Raw genomic sequence first — 13,258 nt, 5'->3', positions numbered from 1 at the left:
TTTATAGTCCTTTAGTAGTTTATATATTTTTAGTTAATTTTTAAAATATATCGGCCTATTTTGTAAAAAGTTTTTAGTGCTAATATAGAAGCTCTCTCTCTTCTTATGTGTTTTATAGGTAAAAATATATTAAGAACCTTTTAATTANCAACTTTAAATATTTTATTTATATATTCTTAACTTTCCAATTATTTTGATGAGCTAATTTATTTAACTAAATAAAATAGTATGCTAAATTTAATAGCTCTGTTAAATATTAGTCATTGGTTGTTATTATTTTATTAATAAAAATTTTAAAAAATTAAATTCTAACTAAATTGCTATTAGATTTAGTAAAATTCTTAAATTATTTGAATGAAATAATATAAATAAAATAATTAGAAGTTAAGCGAGTGTAAATTAAAGAAATAAATTTAATATTTTTTAATATTAATTATCTAATCACTAAATTTTTTTATTAAAAATTTGAGTAGTTAAAATTTTATTTATCTGCTAAATTTTTTATTTGTACATATTTTGGCCCCCCTTGTGATTGAATTCTGGCTTCGTCCCTAGCTTACATCACCCATGATCTCATTTCCAAGCAAAAGGAAAGCAAACAGGACAAATCAATCAGTCAATTACTCAATCAATTAAAACACAAGCATCTATGTTCCCCATTGTAATATAAATACCCCACATAAATAAACACCACTACACCATCTCTAAACCAAGTTGATCCTACACACAACACTTCTTTGGTGAGCAACACCAAAAAGAGAGAAAAAAAAGGAAAAAATGGATACAACTTATGTTGTTGGGTTGATATTGGGATCTATTTTTGTGGTGCTTATTCCGAGGATCTGGAGCGTATTGGCATCTGTGCTGTGGAGGCCGTACGTAATAAGTAAAAAGTTTAGGGATCAAGGGATCGAGGGGCCCGAGTACAAGCTATGGGTAGGATCAACTGAGGAGATCAAGAGAATGAAAAGAGAAGCTCAGGGGATTGTGTTGGACATACACTCACATGATTTCACCACAAGGATTTTGCCTCACTATCCCAAATGGATTTCGCAATATGGTATGTTCTAATTACTACTTAATTTCATCTCTGATCTTTTAGATTTCTTATTTGTTTTTTTTTATTATTATTATTAATTATATATTGCATGCGAATCGAAAAATTTTGAGTCCTCCCAACTAGAACTCGAATTCTAACCAAGTGTTTTTGGGTAAAAAAGATAAGATAAGATAATGCATTAAAGATTTTGGTTTAGTGTACAAACAATTTTAATTCTTCTTCTTCTTCTTCTTCTTCTTCTTCTTCTTTTCTTTTCTTTTCTTTCTTTTTTTTTTCTCTTGTGGTGGTGGAGGGGGCATTAATTACTAGAACATGCTTTTCTAAATAATGGCCAAATTTTTTTTGTTTATTATATAAGTATTTTCTTATTATTATTTTATTCTTTTGAAAGAACACCATCCACAATATATAAATTGGTAAGGCCAACTACTACATATTGTTTTGGGTTTACCAAATTCCTATAACACTTTAAATTTATATAAATAAACTGAGCGAAATATTTTATATTGTATATGCCAACACATCAATAATACCCATTCTGGAAAATTGAGTATTTAATAAGTTAATTTTTAGAGAATTGGTATAATTGTTCATTTTATTAATTGCATAATTATTATTATTTTTTTATTTGGACTTAGTTAATAGGTGCTTATTATTTATTATTATGAGTGTCACTATAACAGAATTAGGTTATAGGAACACATATTTGGAACACTTTTATGTAAGTGTCATATTTATGTCAAAACTTAAAAAAAAAAAACGTACTAATGCCTAAATATAAAGTCTAATCCAACTAAAAATAAAAGGGTACTCTACTCAACCCACCCCACCCAGCCCATTCGGTCCGATTACAAACAGAAAAAAAAAATAAAAGAAAAAGAAAAGAAAAATCGATTACCATTTCTCCTTCTCCTCATCCCTTCCTCTAGTCTACTCCGCCACTGCAGCTAACGAGATAGAGTTTCGGTTGTTGCTAGATGCTTAAATAAATATTGGTAAATTAGCAACACTCTTTTAGATTATAGCGACACTCTTTAATTGTCACTATATACCTAGCGACCTCACATATAGCAACACTTTTTAAAAGTGTCGGTAATTTAGCCAGCAGCACTTTTATTTTTACTTATACTGATATTTAAAAGTGTCGTTATATATCGTTTTTGTTGTAGTGTGCATGTATTAATTATATATGTGATTTGGTTATTGTGTGGATAATATTGACTTCAACAACAAAAGAAAAGATGGTCGTACGCACGCACTAAGCAAAATTTGTCTCTTTGTGTGTTGTATTGGAGGTGTGAAAGATGATTCCCTTTTTCATATCTTACCTGTAACACTTTTATTTCTAATAAGTTATTTAAACCATCAATCTATATAGTAGAAACTGGTCCAGAATTTGTACATTTCTGTGCATCAGATGAACTATATTATGTTGACCGACTAAAAAGTTAATCTAATAAAAATTGGTTTAGAGTTAGCCTAATTAACATTTTGGCTCATGCGCGCTTATTATGGACATATATCAGATGAACTATATCATGTCCACGGACTAAAAAGTCAATCCTGTAAAAACTGGTCTAGAACTACTCTTAATTAACATTTCTGCTCATGCGCGTGGTTTGGCTCATGGGATTTGGTCCATGAGGTTTGGTTTTGGTTCATGGGATTTGGTCCATGAAGTTGGTTTTGGCTCATGGGATTTGGTCCATGAGGTTTGGTTTTGGTTCATGGGATTTGGTTCATGAACTTGGTTTTGGCTCATGGGATTTGGTCCATGAGGTTTGGTTTTGGTTCATGGGATTTGGTCCATGAGGTTTGGTTTTGGCTCATGGGATTTGGTCCATGAGGTTTGGTTTTGGTTCATGAGATTTGGTCCATGAGGTTTTGGTTCATGGGATTTGGTCCATGAATTTGGTTTTGGCTCATGGGATTTGGTCCATGAGGTTTTGATTTTGGCTCATGGGATTTGGTCCATGAGATTTGGTTTTATTTGGGTCCGAGTTTGGGTTCTGGTTTTATGTGTGGACTTGGTTTGGATTTATTTGGGTTTGGGTTTTGGTCTTATTTGGGGAATGGGTTTGGATTTTATTTGTGGACTTGGTTTGGTTTCGATTTATTTTGGTTTTGGGTTGGATGTTTATTTGGACTTGGTTTGGTTAGGTTTGGGCCGTTTGGCTTTGTATGTGGACTTGGTTTGGTTTGGGTTTATTTGGGTTTTGGGTTTTGGTTTGGATGCTTATTTGGACTTGGTTTGGTTAGGTTTGGAGGTGAACTTGATTTGCAATTTGGGTTCGCATATGAACTTAATTTGCAATTTGGATTCACATATGAACTTAATTTGCAATTTGGGTTCGCATATGAACTTAATTTGCAGTTTAAGTTTGTGTATTAGCATTCCGTCATAGGCAAAATATATCTTGGGTAATCTGGCGCCCATATGGGTTTTCACCAGGTACCTTCCCCTAACTTTTGCCTGTGAGTCTCGAAAGATTTTCTCACAGCGGGGATCCCAATTTTGCCTGTGGGTTATACCACAGCCGGGGACTTTTTGCAATCTTACCCTTGAAGTCCGATGTGGACAATCAAGTCCGCTGGTGGCTCATATTTTGCCTATATTATCTAAAAATTTAGACAACATGTCCTCCACCTTTTTTTCTTTTTTTTTTCAGAAAATTTGTATTTTTTTTTTTTTATTTTGCCTCAAGAAGCAATTGAAATTGCCATGCATAACCGACCCTAAGGTGAGTTAGTATTCCGTCATAGGCAAAATATATTTTAGGTAATAGAAAATATGGATTATTTTTATTTATTTTGCCTCGAGAAGCAATCGAAATTGTTGCGCATAACCGACCCTAAGGTGAGTTAGCATTCCGTCATTTGAGCCAAAACCAAACCTCATGGACCAAATTCCATGAATCAAAACCAAATCTCATGGACCAAATCCCATGAGCCAAAACCAAGTTCATGGACCAAATCCCATGAACCAAAACCAAATCTCATGGACCAAATCCCATGAGCCAAAACCAAATTTCATGGACCAAATCCCATGAGCCAAAACCAAACCTCATGGACCAAATCCCATGAGCAAAACAACAAATTTCATGACCAATTCCATGCAGCCAAGAACCAAACTCATGGACCAAATTCTATGAGCCAAATAACCAAGTTCATGGACAAATCCATAGACCAAAACAAACCTCATGGGGACCAAAGCCAGACCAAAACCAAATCTCATGGACCAAATCCATGGAGCCAAAATCAACCTCCATGGACCAAATTTCAATGAACTAACTAATTCTCTATGGACCAAATCCCAGAGCCAAACCAAACCCTCATGGACCAAATCCATGACACAACTAAAGTCTCGATGGACCAAACCCCACTAAACCATACACAAATTTATGGACTAAAATCCATGTGAACTATACATCCAACCTAATACCAGAATCCCATGAACCAAATACCCAATTCATACCCATATTCTCAGAACCATTAGACTCTTAATACATAGAGTTTTCAATATCGATCTAGGTCTTAACACATATACTGTAGGCCACTTAATACAACCTCACGATCCAACTGAATCCTTAATATACTTATACTTAGGATTCAAATAATCGAGATACGACTCCATCCTCATCCAAGCCAATATAAAGGTCTCTTAATCGGAAGGTTTCCCCAATCTCAGGGGTAATCTAACATTAGTGCTGGCATCTATTGCGAAGTCAATGGACTCGCCAATACTGATCACCACACATACTATAAATGACTCATCTGAATTCATGAATAGCTTACCTATCGGCCTAAATCATCGACCGTGGAGGTGGTCATTCGTTGCCCCGGGGGCAGATCAAACATTGACGCGACATGCTTAACTCACCTTAGGGTCGGGTTATGCGCCAGAATTTCGATGTTCTCGACGGCAAATAAAATAAAAAATAATCCCAGTATTTTCTATTTACCTAAAATATATCTTTGCCTAGACGGAATACTAACTCACCTTAGGGTTCGGGATGGCATTAGGCAATCGTCAATTGGCTTCTCGAGCAAAATAAATAAAAAAAAAAATACAAATTTTTTTGAAAAAAATAAGAAAAAAAGGTGTTGGAGGCATGTTGTCTAAAATTTTTTTAGTTAATATGGAAAATATGAGCCACTAGCGGAGCTTGATTGTCCACATCGGACTTCTCTTTTGAATATTTGAACTTGGAAGTGGTGTGTAGCAATTATACTATCGTGAATCGATCTCTTCTCCAAAAAAAAAATCCGAATTTGATTTCGGTTCCCGTATTTATATATATGGGAGGGAGGGTGTGTTAAGAATTTCAAAATTCGAAATGAATTTTGAATGGAGTTGTTGGATGATATTTGGGAATTAGTTAGGGGAATTCAAAATATTCGAAATCGAATTTTGAAGGATTATTGGATGATATTTTGGGAATTGGTTAGGGAATTCAAAATTCGAAATCGAATTTTGAATGGATTATTGGATGATATTTTGGGAATTGGTTAGGGAATTCAACATTCGAAATCGAATTTCGAATAGATTGTTGGATGATGTTTTGGTAAATGGTTGAGGAATTCGAAATTCGAAATCGAATTTTGAATGGATTATTGGAGGCTATTTTGGTAATTTGTTGGGGGTTCAAAATTCAAAATTTGAATTTTGAATGGATTATGATTTGAAATCGGATTTCGACTAGATACTTTATAAGGTGTGGGTGTGGGCCGTCGCTGATCAGACCCACCTTAATTTATTGGGCTCAAATGATAACGGGCTGAAATAAAGCCCCCCCCCTCACTTTTTTTATTTATTTGTTTGGGCTTTCGTAAGGGCTCACCCACTCACATTTATTAATGGGCCTATTGTGGATTTTAAATTGTAATTATTGGCCCCAAAATTTTCTGGTCAACATGAGACCTATAAAAATTGTTTGAGTCTGAATCTAATCGGTTTCAAAAAATTTTTTTTTTTTTTCACTTCAAACAGCGCGCCTATTATGGACATATATCAAATGAACTATATCATGTCGACGTCTGACTAAAAGATCAATCTAGTAAACACTAGTACAGAATTAGTCTTAACATTTCTGCTCATGGGCACGCATGATGGACATATCTCAGATGAACTATATGATCATGTCAACTGACGATCTAGTAAAAATTGGTCCACAATTAGTCTTAATATTTCTGCTCACGCACGATCAGATGAACTAATATTTAACACTTTTATTTCTAATAAATTATCTCAAAAAAATAATTGAGCAAAAACTGGTGCAGAATTAGTCTTAATATTTTTGCTCACGCATTCGCATATGGTGGGTATACATATATCAGGTGAACTATGTCACGTCGACTGACTAAAGGATAACAAAAATAGATGGCTATATATGTAATAAAATGGTGGATACAGTAATCGAGCTCAAAATATGATAGGGACTTATAAGGATTGGTTCTAATAAAACTTTAGCTATAAAAAAGTGATTTTTTAAAAAAAAAAAAAATTATATGTTATGTTTCACACAGGAGGAACCTTCTTGTTTTGGTTTGGACCAAGACCAACTTTGGCAATCACCAACCCTGACATGGTGAAGCAAGTGCTCTCCAACAAGTTTGGGTTCTACGCCAAAAATGATCCCCACCCAAACATACAAGCTCTCTTGGGGAAGGGTTTGGTCCTCACAAATGGCCAAGATTGGGCTCGCCACAGGAGGGTGGTGAACCCTGCTTTCACCATGGACAAGCTCAAGGTACGTACTCAACAAAGTTTAAACTATGTGATATATATGGTGATTGTTATTGGCTAACTAATTATATATATATATATATATATTGATGTTTTTGCATGGTATATATATAGATGATGACTACGAAAATGGCGCAAATAGCTCGATCCATGATGGAGGAGTGGGAGACGCAGATGATCCAAAATGAGAACAAGGAAGCAGAAGTAGATCTAAGCTTGCAGTTTCAGGAGTTGACTGCCGATGTGATCTCCCACACAGCTTTCGGAAGCAGTTATAAAGAAGGAAAAGAAGTCTTTCTTGCACAAAAAGACCTTCAGATTCTAGCCATGAACAACATTCTCAATGTCCAAATACCAGGGTTCAAGTAAGTGTATATATGTTAATTCCGCAAACCGATATCAGAAATATATATATATAGAATTGAGCTCCTATGCTTTTAAAAGTACCAATACATTAGTGCTTGTAGGTTTTTAGCCATTGGATTAAGAGATATGTAGTTAGGATGATGTGGGCCCCCTAGGGTTGAGTGAGTAGTTGGTTGAATAGTATAATCTAATGGTTGAACATGATCCGAAGAGTAGATCTAACGGTAAAAAACTCACAAGCACCAAGTGCTTGGAGCTTTTACAAGCACCATAGCTGAACTCTATATAGCACCAATGACTTTGTGCTATTAAGTTTTCTACCTTTGGATTAAAAGAAGTGTGGTTAGGATGATGTGGGCCCTCTAGGGTTGAGTGGGTGGTTAGTTGAATAGTATAATCGAACGGTTAAAAATGATAAAAGAGGTAAATCTAACGGCAGAAAACTTGATAACACCAAATACCTCGTGTTATCGAAAGTATCCCAGCCGGACTCTATATATATATATAGAACTAGGCTGGAATATTATTAATAGTACCAATGACTTGGTACTATTAAGTTTTCTACCATTAATTGGATTAAAAGATGTGCGGTTAGGATGATGTGGGCCCCCTAGGGTTGAGTGGGTGGTTGGTTGAATAGTATAATCTAATGGTTGAAAATAATAAAAGAGATAAATCTAACGGTAGAAAACTTGGTAGCACCAAATGCTTTGTGCTATCGATAGTATCCCAGCCGGACTATATATATATATATATATATATATATATAGAGAGAGAGAGAGAGAGAGAGAGTCCGGCTACTATACTCTTATGAGTACGATCGCCTTCGTACTCATAAGTTGTTTTCGATGATAAAACTTCTGAATCGACGATCCATACCGTTAAACATTTTTTAGAGAATTTAAAACTTCTAGAAATTAAATTTCATAATTTTTCGACATTATTTACCTTACGATTAAAAGCTCACAAAATTGACAATTTTTAACGGCCGGTATGTGATACTTGCTAGTTTAACGGTGGAAAAGAATCGGAATAAGTTGAATTTTTGATAGAAAATTCTATTCACTACCTAGATAAAGACCAATAACTTCGATCTTAAATTGAAGGATACTATCATCCAATTTTAGGACGTCGTTCGTTTTTGACCGTTCATTTTATATATGCCCGCTTGATGGACTTTATTATGAGTTCGAAAAATTACGAAATTTATTCTCTAGAAGTTTCAAATATTCTAGATCATATTTAACGGAGTGGATCGTAGGTTCGGAAGATTCATCATCGAAAACAACTTATGAGTATGTATATATATATATATATATATCATTATACGTTTCGTCTCGTCGTGAGGTGTGATGAAACATGTGGGCCGAGAATTGACGGTATCATTCTTGTTCATGTAGGTATCTTCCAACTAGCAAGAATCTACAAAAATGGGAATTAGAAAGGAAGGTGAGGACAATGCTGATGCAAATAATACAATCACGGCTCAACACGAAAGAAACTGGCTACGGGAATGATCTGCTGGGGTTGATGCTCGAGGCTTGCACGTCGACGGACCACCGTGACGAGAAAAGAGAGGATTCTAGATTGAGCATGGACGAGATCATCGACGAGTGCAAGACGTTCTTCTTCGCGGGCCACGAGACGACGTCGCACCTTCTAACTTGGACCATGTTCCTCCTGAGCACACACCATGAGTGGCAGGAGAGGCTCAGGGAGGAGGTGATGAGGGAGTGTGGAAATGAAGTTCCTAATGCAGATATGCTCAGCAAGTTAAAATTGGTATGTTATAGTAGCTCTCTCTCTCTCTCTCTCTCTCTCTCTCTCTCTCTCTCTCTCTCTATATATATATATATATATATATATGTACGTGGAAGTTCAGGAACTGAACTATGTATATACATAGAAAGTTATACGTATAGAGACCAAAACAAGCAATATATATTAGAAGAGATATATATTTAAGATTATGCCCTTATAATGCATGCATGTAGGTGACAATGGTTCTCTTTGAGACCCTGAGGCTGTACGGTCCAGTGGTCCAACTACAAAGGAAAACAGCCAAAGACATGGAGCTGGCGGGCCTGAAGATCCCCAGAGGCACCGTGGTCGCAATGCCGATCATGATGATGCACCGCGACAAGGTGGTGTGGGGCGCCGACGCCGACAAGTTCGACCCGTCGAGGTTCGAGAACGGGGTCTCGAGGGCCGCCAACCACCCGAACGCGCTGCTTTCGTTCTCGATCGGCCCCAGGTCGTGCATCGGGCAGAACTTCGCGATGCTGGAGGCGAAGACCGTCGTCGCGATGCTGCTGCAGCGCTTCTCGTTCACCATCTCTCCCAAGTACGTGCATGCGCCGAACGACGTGCTAACGCTGCAGCCAAAATTTGGGCTCCCCACAGTGTTGAAGCCCCTGCATGTCTAAGAGATGTGGATACATATAACTATATATATATATATATATATATATATATATATGAATGTTGGTAATAGTAATTGTTAGCTAGAGTCTGGCTACTATACTATCGGTAGCACGGGGCCTCCCGTGCTACCGAGTTGTTTTCGATGATGCGGCTTCCAAATCGACGATCGGCTCCGTTAGACTTGATCTATATTATTAAAAGTATTTGAAAACTAAATTTCATAATTTTTCGATATCATTTACCTATCAAACAAATAGTCTAAAATTCAACGGCTGAAAATAAAAATCTCATAAAAAAATGATGATAAAAGATTTGAATTTAAGATCAGAGGTACTAATCTTACTCTAAATAGTGAAAAAAAAATTTCTATTAAAAATTTTCAATCTCGGATTTGGATTGTTTTTACACCGTTAAACCCACAAACACGCACATTCGTGCCATTAAAAATATCAATTTTTGAGATGCTTTTGATCATTAGTCAATGATGGTCGAAAAATTATGAAATTAGTTTTCAAAACTTTTAATAGATGTAGATCAAACAGTCTAAAACGGGTCCAATCGTCGGATTTGGAAGCCCAGCATACTCGAATCAAACATTATGGCACGCAATGCAGCGGGAGGCCTTGTGCTACCGATAGTAAATAGCAGCGTGGATCTTGTTAGCTATATATTATATTATATATATATATATATAATTATAATTATATTATATATATATATTATAATATTATATATTAATATATACATGTTTGTTGTGATATTATATATTTTCTAGAAGTTTTCAATATTGTATATCTTTTTTTTCTTTTTTACTTTTTATTAAACTTATATTTATATTCGTAATAGTGTGGATCGTTGATTCGAAAACCCCAACGTTGAAAATAACTTATGAGTACAAAGGGCTCTATACTCATAAAAGTATAGTAGCCCTCTACTTTACTATATATATATCATATATAATATATATATATATATAATATATAGTTAAATATATATATATTGATATATATATTATACATATATATATTGTATCTTAGTTTATAGGTATTTTGTAATTTTCTTTTCTCTAATTATGTAATTCTCTATATATATACAAAGAGATTCATTGCTGATAGAATAATATAAAAGAGAAATACTCTTCTCCGCATATAATTAATTACATAGTATCAGAGAGCAAACTAAGATTCCTTATTCTTATCTGTGTCCTGAGTTACCTTATTGCACTCCAGCTGTTGACTAGAGTACTACTTGGCCTTAGCTCCGTCCACTAGCTAGCTTTATTGCTCCGAGTTGACGTCTCAATCTTATCGGATCGTCGGTGCTAATCATTAATTTAAAAAACTAAAGATGTTACAAATATATAATTAATTCATTTTAAGTGTACAGATATAGTATCCGGCCACAAGTTTTGATTGTGACTCGGCCTAACCAGTCTCACGTCACTTCGAATATGACTCGGCCCACATGACAGGATACTAGCCCATTTAAGTCAACAATTTTCTCTCCAGCACCTGCACATATTTGCAGCATGCGGAAATCGAATTCGTGATCTCTAGTTCTGATACCACTTGTCAAATCGTTGGCGCTAATTAACCATTAATCTCAAAAGCTCAAGCTGTTAGAAATACGCAACCAATTCACTTAAAGCGTACAGATACAACGTTCACGGATTTCGATTGTGACTCGGCCCAATCAACCTCACGCCACTTCAAACATATATGATTCCGCCCAACCCAGTCTCACGCCATTTCGAACATGACTCGGCCCATATAACCTCCCACCACAGGGCAGAATACTAGCCCATTTAAGCCAACAGATCTATAGCAAACTTACAACTCGACTATTTCTATGACGACATCATCATCTGCTGCGAATTTTTCTGCTCCATCCACTATGAGCTCATCAATTCCTACTGTAGCACAACTTGATAACAAGTTGACAAGAGTGAATTCTAAGGAATGGTCTGTTTCGAAAAACACTACAATAAAAATAATACATAACGACACTTTTAAATATTGGTATAAATCGAAAAAAGTACTGCTGGCTAAATTACTGACACTTTTTAAAAATATTACTATATGTTGGGCTGTCTTGATGTTTGGCACCCACTCCTTTAGCGACCTGTGGCAGAGGGACACGTAGCGATCGTAATACTCTACAGTCCTTGCAAGATCATCGTGGCCGCCAAACTCCAACCGCCGGAACTTTACCTCGTTGGCTGCGGAGGTGAAGGAGGAGAATGGGAGATAGTGATCAATTTTTTTTTTTTCCTTTTCTATTTGTAATCGGATTGAATGGACTGGGTAGAGTTGGTTGAGTAGAGAAACTTTTTGTTTTCGATTGGATTGTGCTTTATATTTAGGTTTTAGTAGATTTTTTAAAAAAGTTTTGACATAAATAGAACATTTACGCAAAAATATTCTAAAAATATGTCCCTATAACCTACTTCAGTTATAGTGAAAGTTGTTGTTTGACGCCCTCGATCTTACCGGTTACACTGACGGAACCAAGTCTCCGGACGAGAAGAGGATGACTGATTGGGTTGTCACTGATCGTCGTGCTCATGGTATTATTCCCCATCAGTTGACATTGATATTTATATCCGAACTAGAATAAATTATCTGTGTCGTTTGTATATATATTTTTTCTCCTTCTATATATTTTCTTTCATTCGTATGGTGTAACTTTTATCTTAAATTCAATTTACTTTACTTGTCAACTTATTAACCTCCTTATAGGGTCCGACTACTATACTATTATGAGTACGATCGCTCTCGTACTCATAAGTTGTTTTCGATGATAGAGCTTCTGAATCGATGATCCACACCGTTAAACGTTATTTACAGCATTTAAAACTTCTAGAAATCAAATTTTATAATTTTTTGACATTATTTACCTTACGATCAAGAGGTCACAAATTCGACAATTTTTAACGGCCGGTATGAAATACTTGCTAGTTTAACGGTGTAAAAGAATCAGAATTTATTGAATTTTTGATAGAAAATTCTATTCACTACATAGATAAAGATCAATAACTCCGATCTTGAATTGAAGGATCCGATCATCCTTTTTTAGGACGTCGTTCGATTTTGACCATTCATTTTATGCCCATTTGATGGACTTTATTATGATTTCGAAAATTTACGAAATTTATTTTCTAGAAGTTTCAAATACTCTAAATCATATTTAACGGAGTGGATCGTCGATTCGGTAAGCTCCATCATTGAAAACAACTTATGATTACGAGGGCTCCAATACTCATAATAGTATAGTAGCCATGACCTATATATATATATATATATATATATATATATATATATAGGCTAGCTAGGGCTACTATACTCTTATGAATATAAAGCCCTTCATACTCATAAGTTCATTAAGCAGGTATAAAATGAATGGTCAAAATGGAATGACGTCTTAAAAATAGATGATTGGATCATTCAATTTAAGATCAGAGTTATCGATCTTTATCTATATAGTGAATAGAATTTTCTATAAAAAAATCAACCGATTTTGATTTTTTTACACTGTTAAACTAGCAAATATCGCATACCAGCCGTTAAAAATTATCAATTTTGTGACCTTTTAATCGTAAGGTAAATAATGTCGAAAAATTATAAAATTTGATTTCTAGACGTTTTAAATGCTCTAGATAACGT

The 13,258-nt window shown here is 35.2% G+C and overlaps 1 protein-coding gene across 1 annotated transcript; it reads left to right on the top strand.

Moving 5' to 3' along the window:
- LOC109724413 (cytochrome P450 709B2-like) lies at positions 685 to 9,759 on the top strand. The gene is made up of 5 exons (XM_020253231.1): positions 685 to 1,060; positions 6,587 to 6,810; positions 6,921 to 7,171; positions 8,573 to 8,954; positions 9,167 to 9,759. The coding sequence occupies exons 1-5, from the start codon at positions 778 to 780 to the stop codon at positions 9,596 to 9,598; spliced, it is 1,572 nt and encodes a 523-aa protein (XP_020108820.1). The 5' UTR covers positions 685 to 777; the 3' UTR covers positions 9,599 to 9,759.

Source organism: Ananas comosus, linkage group 18 (genome assembly GCF_001540865.1).
Source record: "Ananas comosus cultivar F153 linkage group 18, ASM154086v1, whole genome shotgun sequence".
Classification (NCBI taxonomy): Eukaryota; Viridiplantae; Streptophyta; class Magnoliopsida; order Poales; family Bromeliaceae; genus Ananas; species Ananas comosus.
This window is presented reverse-complemented; position numbering and strand designations above follow the sequence as displayed.

What these genes read in the sequence shown, in the direction of transcription:
- LOC109724413 (XM_020253231.1), top strand. Translation starts at nt 778, where the DNA reads ATGGATACAACTTATGTTGTTGGGTTGATATTGGGATCTATTTTTGTG. An exon ending in GTCCAAATACCAGGGTTCAA is followed by an intron (nt 7,172 to 8,572) that starts GTAAGTGTATAT and finishes TTGTTCATGTAG; the next exon opens with GTATCTTCCAACTAGCAAGA. An exon ending in TGCTCAGCAAGTTAAAATTG is followed by an intron (nt 8,955 to 9,166) that starts GTATGTTATAGT and finishes GCATGCATGTAG; the next exon opens with GTGACAATGGTTCTCTTTGA.